Raw genomic sequence first — 9,844 nt, 5'->3', positions numbered from 1 at the left:
GAGGTGGGACATCCAGTGAGAAGTTACATGGGCTGCCATAGTAACAGGCCTGCCATGGCATTTTATCCAATCAGATATGGACAGTGTCTGTGACGTCAGAGCAAGCAGGGCTTATAAACTCGGCCAACGGCCTTCAACCACCTCATTGTTCTTCCCTCTGACCTGTGGGGAGTGGTGGCTCGGCCATGGCTGAACCATCCTCTGACAACTCTGAGGAAAGCCTGGTCGCTAAAGAAACCTGCACCTCCGAAATGGAGATCTCCGAGTTCTCCAAACCAGAACCCTGTGATGACGAGCCAAGAAAGGCAAAGAAGAAGACAGCTAAGGGCCGCCGTCGCCGTCGCCGTCGCTGTTGCCGTCGCCGTCGCCACTCCTACCGTCTGAACAGCTCTGTAAGCTTTGCCACCTATTTCCCCCGGGTGCTGAAGCAAGTGCACACAGGCCTGAGTATTTCCCACGAAACGTTAAATATCATGGACTCCTTCGTGAAGGATATGTTTGAGCGGATTGCCGAAGAGGCCGGGCGCCTGACCCGCTCCAGCAAGCGCTGTACCATCATGAGTGAGGACATCCAGACAGCTGTGCGTCTTCTGTTGCCTGGGGAGATGGGCAAGTATGCCATGTCCGCGGCCACCAAGTCGGTCATCAGATACATCACCCACAAATGAACTGCCTCAGAACTAGCTGACGCAAACCAGACTTAAGGGTTCTCCCCTTAGGCCCTATACTGCTTCTTCAAAGCATTTCTACCCCTAAAGAAATTAATAAAAACCTCATTAACTTGGCTTCAATATGTGTCGGTTGTGCCATTTGTTCGATGGAAAATCATGTACTTTTTTCTTAACGTGTTGCAACTCGTCACTTTCCTAAATGGTTATTCCTATTCATGGTTTCTCAGCGATTTTAGGGATCTTTATGGTCAAAATTCTCTCCCTAAAAGTTTCATTGGCCTTTTTCATTTTCATTCTCCCATCTAGATTTAGGTGTCATCCAGAGATTTTTATATGGGGTATAGCAACCGATAAAAAACAGTGTGGTCTTCCCGGGTGGCCCAGCAGTAAAGAATCCGCCTGCAGCGCAGGAGTCACAGGAGAGGCAGGTTCTATCCCTGGCTCAAAAAGATCCCTGGGAGGAGGGCATGGCAACCCTCTCCAGTATTCTTTCCTGGAGAATCCCATGGACAGAGGAGCCTGGTGGGCTACAGTCCATAGGGTCTGCAAAGAGTCGGGCACCACCGAAGCAAGGTAGCGCGCATGCACACAAAGAGCAGTGTATGTGTATATGTGTGCTCAGTCACTCAGTCATGGCGGACTCTTTCTGACCCGATGGACAGGAGCCCGCCAGGCTCCTCTCTCCATGAAATGTTCCAAGCAAAAATACTGAACTGGGTTGCCATTTCCTACTCCAGGGCTTCTTTCTGACCAAAGGATAGAAGCCCTGTCTCTTTCATCTCCTGCATTGGCAGTCGGATTCTTTATCACTGCACCAGCAGTAGCAGATATAAAAATCACACTTACCCATTCTATTCCTTCAATCCCAATTCACTTCCATGTGTAAAATAGGACTCAAACACAGTGTAAAATTCTTATTTTCTTAAATTCTAAAGTTCTGGAATCAAGCACCATATCTTCTGAAATTACCTTATCCAGATTTCTCTGATCTTGTTTTTTGTTTGCAACCTGGAACATTTTGTTTTTTAAAAAAACAAAACAAAACAAAAATCCTGACTGAATTGCAAACTTTCGGGGTTGATGGGATAGTCCAGTGACAGTGAATGTAGCCATAGTCTCCACAGTAGCAGCCAATGAGGGACTGGTAGCCCATGAGCCAAAGCAATTGGCCAAACATATGGTGGAGTGAGGAGGGCTGAACAAATAACAACCTTCCTGTGACACTCAGCCTAGAGGTGGAGCAGGAACGTGGGGTAATAGTTTCCCTGATGTTTTTCCATTCAAGCACTTGCTTTTAACTGTGGCGATTTAAGTACAGGCATCCATTTCTTGGGCGTCCCAGGTGGTGCTAGTGGTAAAGAACCTGCCTTATGTGGGAAACGTAAGAGCCATGGATTCATCCCCTGGATTGGGAAGATGCCCAGGAGAAAGTCATGGCAACCCACTCCAGTATTCTTGCTGGAAAGTCCCATGGACAGAGGAGCCTAGTGGGCTACAATCCATAGAGTCAGACACGACTGAAGTGGCTTAGCATGCACACACCCATTTCTTGGGTCTTCCCAGGTGGTGCTGGTAGTAAAGAACCTGCCTGCAATGCAGGAGACACAGGAGACCCAAGTTCTGTCCCTAGATGGAGAAGGTTCCCTGGAGGAGGGCATGGAAACCCACTCCAGTATTCTTTCCTGGATAATTCCCAGGGACAGAGGAGCCTGGTGGGCCACAGTTGATAGAGTCACAAAGAGTCGGACACAACTGAAGAGACTTAGCGCACATGCATGCATCCATTTCTTGTTGTGGGGCATGTCTCTAGCTCCTTGCATCAAATTAAGAAGGAGGAGGATATTCAGCAATTAAGAGAAATAAGATGACTCCTTCTTCTACCTCCAGTATTTGACTGCTATTGCTTATGATAATATTTACTGAATTTAATGTCCATTGTATTTTCTTCTTGGTGCATTGACATTTTTATTTCTGTAAGTATATTGCTGAATTTCAAAGTAGTTGTTGATTTTCCTATTCCTTTTATTTGTGTTTGAGATAGTTTTTATTTTTTAATTAATTAATTTTTAGATTGAAGGATTATTGCTTTACAGAATTTTTCTGTTTTCTGTCAAACCTCAACATGAATCAACCTAGGGTATATCTTTATCTCCTCCCTTTTGGAACTCCCTCCCATCTCCCTCCCCGTCCCATCCCTCTAGGCTGATACAGAGCCCCTGTTTGAGTTTCTTGAGCCATACAGCAATGAGCCATACAGCCAATTCCCATTGGCGATCTTTTTATATATGGTAATGTAAGTTTCCATGTTACTCTTTCCATACATCTCACCCTCTCCTCCCCTTTCCCCATGTCCATAATTCTATTCTCTTATTTCTTTTTTAAAAGATTGATTTCAAGCTTACTACATCCTTGGAGAGAGAGAAAGCACTCTGAATTTCAGTCTTTTGTAATTTACAATGGTTTTCATTAGAACTTAATATTTCATTATATTTTAAACTGTTCATTTTGAACTTTAAGCAACAAGGATATGTTGTACAGCTCAGAGAAATTCACCAATTATATAATAATAAATGTAAACAGAGTATAATATATAAAACAACTGAATCACTACGTTGTAAACCTGAGCAAATATAATACTGCAACTCATGAATACATCCATACAATTTTTAAAGTTAAAAAGAGTTTATCAGTACTACCATTATTGGATGTAGAAATCTGTGAAGGATGTGACTTTCAGCAAAACAATGAGAGAAAAGCTAGGAGGATCTACAAAATTCGAACCTCTTGACCCCAACTCTAGTGTTTTCTCTAGGTCAGTCATGACAGAGTTCAGTAAGTTCTAAATTATTTCCCTAGCAATTTCATTTCCCAGTTTATTCTCATTCTCCCAAAGTGTACTATGGAGTTCTTCAGAAGCAGTTTATGTGTGATATGCAATAGATAAAGTGAAGAAACTGATATATCCATCCACTACCTCTATTATACTTTCCCCACTTATCCCAGTTTATTTACATATTTTCCACATATCCTAGTTAATCAAACATTTAAATATATCAATGGGGACTGATACATAGTACAGAAATGGCAAAACAAAAATTTCACACTCATTTCAATTTTCTAATTTCCTGGTTTTTGAAATTGTTTTAAAAATTCATACAAGAGAACAAGATGGCAGAGGAACAGGTGGACGTGGAGTACATCTCTCTCCACGGATACATCAGGAATACACCTTCAGATGCAGAAGTACATGCAGAACATTAGCTGAGAGTGGACAGAAGTCATTGACCAGTGGAAAATAATATATAGACCCACCCAAACCTTGGTAGGATGAAGGAACTAGGGGAAAAAACAGGAGTGTTAGTAGGATTGGACTTGCCCTCAGCAGGTGGGGGAACTGAAGCAAGGGTCCAATCCCCACATCAGGGTAATTGTCTGAGTCAGAGGAGAAACATTTAAGGCTGAGAGTGAAACAGCTGATCTGTGGCAGCCTAAATGGAATGAGAATCAGACAGTCCTTGCAACCATACATACCCAAGACTGGGATGCAGATCCCCTGGAAGGTGCAGTGGCTGGTAGCTGGAGTTTAGAGATTGTGGAACAACCCCAAAGTGAGGGCTGCTCTTGACTGTGGAGAGACTGATCAAGGGGATGTGAGGGAGGGGACTGTGGTAGGAAGTGCCTGTGGAGGAAAGCCAGGCAGTCATGGAAGCTAGGTGATACTGCTGAGTCACGTTTGGGGGTGGAACCATCACCATAGCCTCTCTCTCCTCACAGTGCCAGCATTGGCAGATGAACAATAGAGAGGCTGGCCCAGCAAGCACCCGACACACTGAACTATAGAGTAGGACCCCACCCAGGGTGCGCCTTTAAGTTCTGATGTGCCAATCTGCAGAGTAGGACCCCAGGCGGGGTGGGGTGGGGGTGGGGTGGCTGCTATATGTGCCTGATGAGCCAAACAACAGAGAAGGTCCCCAGGTAAGGAATCCCTCTAAGTGCTTGAATGGGTGGAGCTACGGAGAAAGAGTGGCCAAAGAGGCCTTCTGATCGTCAGCTACAAGAGGCTCAAAAAAAGACTCTGATAAGGCCATAACTCCTGCGGTGGAGGCAGTCCATGTCCCTGCACACTTGGTGCTGCCAGAGTCCCTGCAAGCCAAGCAGCTGTGCCACCATCATGGTCAACTCTCACTGGGGCAGAGCTGCCACAGGCAAAAAAAGTCTTGTGCCTCTGCACATGGGGTTGCTCTGGTAGTGTCCTACTCTTTGCGACCCTGGAGACTGTGGCCTGCCAGGCTTCTCTGTCAGGGAGCAGATTTCTCCAGGCAAGAATACAGCAGCATGTTGGCCAATACTGCTTTCCATGGCTGTGCAGCTCTGGAGTGGCCTTGAGGAGATACCCCACGTCCAAGGTCAGAGAAGCCCAGCAAGATGGTAGGCACTGGAGAGACTTTGAGGAGATACCTCACGTCCAAGGGCAGAGAAGCCCCAGTAAGACGGTGGAGGGCCAAATTCGCGTTTAAAATCAAATCCCATCTCCGCCAGAGACACTCAGAGGGCTCAAACAAACCTTGTGTGCACCAGGACCCAGAGACCCCACATAGACTGAGACAGAACTGGGTTTGAGTGTCTCCCGTGTAGGTACGGGTCAGCAATGGACTGCCGCAGGGGCAGGGGCCCTGGGGGCAGCAGACTTGGGTATGGCATAAGCCCTCTTGGAGGAGGTCGCCATTAACCCCACCATAGAGCAGCCAGAACTTACACAGGACTGGGAAATAGACTCGGGAAGGGCACAAACAGAACCTTGTGTGCACCAGGACCCAGGAGAAGGAGCGGTGACCCCATAAGAGACTGATCCAGACTTGCCTGGGAATGTCCAGGAGTCTTCAGTGGAGATGTAGGTCGGTGGTGGCTTACTGCAGGGTTGGGGGCAATGAGTGTAGCAGTACATGCATGGGGCCTTTTGAAGGAGGTCGCCATTATCTCCATTACCTCCACCGTAGTTTGGACCCAGGTAAATAAGAGGGAGGGAACACAGCTTCACCCATCAACAGAAAACTGGATTAAAGATTTACTGAGCATGGCCCAACCCATCAGAACAAGACCCAGTTTCCCCCTCAGTCAGTCTCTCCCATCAGGAAGCTTCCAAAAGCCTCTTATCCTTCTCCATCAGAGGGCAGACAGACTGAAACCACAATCACAGAAAACTAACCGACCTGATCACATGGACCATAGCCTTGTCCAACTCAGTGAAGCTATGAGCCATGCCGTGTAAGGCCACCCAAGACGGACAGGTCATGACAGAGAGTTCAGACAAAATGTGGCCCACTGGAGAAGGGAATGGCAAACTACTTCAGTATTCTTGCCTTGAGAACCCCATGAACACTATGAAAAGGCAAAAACATAGGGCACTGAAAGATGAACTCCTCAGTTGCGTAGGTGCCCAATATGCTACTGGAGATCAGTGGAGAAATAACTCCAGAAAGAATGAAGAGATGGAGCCAAAGCAAAAACAACACCCAGTTGTGGATGTGACTGGTGATGGAAGGAAAGTCCGATGTTGCAAAGAGCAATATGGCATAGGAACCTGGAATGTTAGGTCCATGAAGCAAGGCAAATTGGAAGTTGTCAAACATGAGATGGCAAGTGTGAACGTCAACATTTTAGGAATCAGCGAACTAAAGTGGTCTGGAATGGTTGAATTTAACTCAGATGACCACTATATCTACTACTGTGGGCAAGAATCCACTAGAAGAAATGGAGCAGCCATCATAGTCAACAAAAGAGTCTGAAATGCAGTACTTGGATGCAGAATGACCTCTGTTTGTTTCCAAGGCAACCATTAAATATCAGAGTAATCCAAGTCTATGTCCTGACCAGTAATGCTGAAGAAGCTGAAATTGAATGGTTCTATGAAGACTTACAAGACCTTCTAGAACTAGTACCCAAAAAAGTTGTCCTTTTCATTATAGGGTACTGAAAAGCAATAGTAGGAAGTCAAGAGATACCTGGAGTAACAGGTAAATTTGTCCTTGAAGTACAGCATGAAGCAGGGCAAAGGCAAGGGACTGCACTGGTTATAGCAAACCCCGTCTTCCAACAACACAAGAGAAGACTCTACACATGGAAATCACCAGATGGTCAACACCAAAATCAGATTGATTACATTCTTTGCAGCCGAAGATGGAGAAGCGCTATACAGTCTGCAAAAACAAGACTGGGCGCTGACTGTGGCTCAGATCATGAACTCTTTATTGCCAAATTAAGACTTAGATTGAACAAAGTAGGGAAAACCATCAGATTATTCAGGTATGACCTAAATAAAATCTCTTACAATTATACAGTGGAATGACAAATAGATTCAAGGGATTAGATCTGATAGACAAAGTGCCTGAAGAACTATGGACGGGGGTTTGTGACACTGTACAGGAGACAGGGATCAAGACCATCCCCAAATGACACAATGGACCAGCTAGACCTAATTGATATCTATAGGACATTTCACCCCAAAACAATCAACTTCACCTTTTTCTCAAGTGCACACGGAACCTTCTCCAGAATAGATCACATCCTGGGCCATATCTGGTCTTGGAAAATTCAAAAAAATTGAAATCATTCCAGTCATCTTTTCTAACCACAGTGCAGTAATATTAGATCTCAATTACAGGAAAAAAAATTGTTAAAAATCCAAACATATGGAGGCTAAATAACACGCTTCTGAATAACCAACAAATCATAGAAGAAATCAAAAAAAGAAATCAAAATATGTATAGAAATGAATGAAAATGAAAACACAACAACCCAAAACCTATGGGACACTGTAAAAGCAGTGCTAAGGGGAAGGTTCATAGCAATACAGGCTTACATCAAGAAACAAGAAAAGCCAAATAAATAACCTAACACTACACCTAAAGCAATTAGAGAAGGAAGAAATGAAGAACCTGAGGGTTAGTAGAAGGAAAGAAATCTTAAAAATTAGGGCAGAAATAAATGCAAAAGAAACTAAAGAGACCATAGCAAAAATCAACAAAGCTAAAAGCTGGTTTTTTGAAAAATAAACAAAAATGACAAACCATTAGCAAGACTCATTACGAAACAAAGAGAGAAGAACCAAATTAACAAAATTAGAAATGAAAATGGAGAGATCACAACAGACAACACTGAAATACAAAGGATCATAAGAGACTACTACCAGCAGCTCTATGCCAATAAAATGGACAACTTGGATGAAATGGACAAATTCTTAGAAAAGTATAACTTTCCAAAACTGAACCAGGAAGAAATAGAAGATCTTAACAGAGCCATCACAAGCAAGGAAATCGAAACTGTAATCAAAAATCTTCCAGCAAACAAAAGCCCAGGACCAGATGGCTTCACAGCTGAATTCTACCAAAAATTTAGAGAAGAGCTAACACCTACCTTACTCAAACTCTTCCAGAAAATTGCAGAAGAAGGTAAACTTCCAAACTCATTCTATGAGGCCACCATCACCCTAATTCCAAAACCAGACAAAGATGCCACAAAAAAAAAAAACTACAGGCCAATATCACTGATGAACATAGATGCAAAAATCCTTAACAAAATTCTAGCAAACAGAATCCAACAACATATTAAAAAAATCATACACCATGACCAAGTGGGCTTTATCCCAGGAATGCAAGGATTCTTTAATATCCACAAATCAATCAATGTAATACACCACATTAACAAATTGAAAGATAAAAACCATATGATTATCTCAATAGATGCAGAGAAAGCCTTTGACAAAATTCAACACTCATTTATGATTAAAACTCTCCAGAAAGCAGGAATAGAAGGAACATACCTCAACATAATAAAAGCTATATATGACAAACCCACAGCAAGCATCACCCTCAATGGTGAAAAATTGAAAGCATTTCCCCTGAAATCAGGAACAAGACAAGGGTGCCCACTCTCACCACTACTATTCAACATAGTGTTGGAAGTTTTGGCCACAGCAATCAGAGCAGAAAAAGAAGTAAAAGGAATCCAGATAGGAAAAGAAGAAGTGAAACTCTCGCTGTTTGCAGATGACATGATCCTCTACATAGAAAACCCTAAAGACTCTACCAGAAAATTACTAGAGCTAATCAATGAATATAGTAAAGTTGCAGGATATAAAATTAACACACAGAAATCCCTTGCATTCCTATACACTAACAATGAAAAAACAGAAAGAGAAATTAGGGAAACATAACCATTCACCATTGCAACAAAAAGAATAAAATACTTAGGAGTATATCTACCTAAAGAAACAAAAGACCTATACATAGAAAACTATAAAACACTGATGAAAGAAATCAAAGAGGACACAAACAGATGGAGAAACATACCGTGTTCATGGATTGGAAGAATCATATTGTCAAAATGGCTATTCTACCCAAAGCAATCTATAGATTCAATGCAATCCCTATCAAGCTACCAACGGTATTTTTCACAGAACTAGAACAAATAATTTCACAATTTGTATGGAAATACAAAAACCTCGAATAGCCAAAGTAATCTTGAGAAAGAAGAATGGAACTGGAGGAATCAACCTGCCTGACTTCAGACTCTACTACAAAGCCACAGTCATCAAGACAGTATGGTACTGGCACAAAGACAGAAATATAGATCAATGGACAGAATAGAAAGCCCAGAGATAAATCCATGAACCTATGGACACCTTATCTTTGACAAAGGAGGCAAGGATATACAATGGAAAAAAGACAACCTCTTTAACAAGTGGTGCTGGGAAAACTGGTCAACCACTTGTAAAAGAATGAAACTAGAACACTTTCTAACACCATACACAAAAATAAACTCAAAATGGATTAAAGATCTAAATGTAAGACCAGAAACTATAAAACTCCTAGAGGAGAACATAGGCAAAACACTCTCCGACATGAATCACAGCAGGATCCTCTATGACCCACCTCCCAGAATATTGAAAATAAAAGCAAAAATAAACAAATGGGACCTAATGAAACTTAAAAGTTTTTGCACAACAAAGGAAACTATAAGCAAGGTGAAAAGACAGCCCTCAGAATGGGAGAAAATAATAGCAAATGAAGCAACAGACAAAGGATTAATCTAAAAAATATACAAGCAACTCCTGCAGCTCATTTCCAGAAAAATAAAAAAAAAAAAAAAAAAATGGGCCAAAGAATTAAACAGGC

At 42.6% G+C, this 9,844-nt stretch overlaps 1 protein-coding gene across 1 annotated transcript; it reads left to right on the top strand.

Annotated features, from left to right (window-relative positions):
* The first annotated feature begins 185 nt into the window (after positions 1–185).
* LOC122434686 (histone H2B-like) lies at positions 186–668 on the top strand. The gene has a single exon (XM_043458321.1). The coding sequence runs from the start codon at positions 186–188 to the stop codon at positions 666–668; it is 483 nt and encodes a 160-aa protein (XP_043314256.1).
* Positions 669–9,844: the final 9,176 nt, after the last annotated feature.

Source organism: Cervus canadensis, chromosome X, assembly GCF_019320065.1.
Source record: "Cervus canadensis isolate Bull #8, Minnesota chromosome X, ASM1932006v1, whole genome shotgun sequence".
Lineage (NCBI taxonomy): Eukaryota > Metazoa > Chordata > Mammalia > Artiodactyla > Cervidae > Cervus > Cervus canadensis.
The sequence above is the reverse complement of the archived record's forward strand: the minus strand, read 5'-3'. Positions and strand labels throughout refer to the sequence as shown.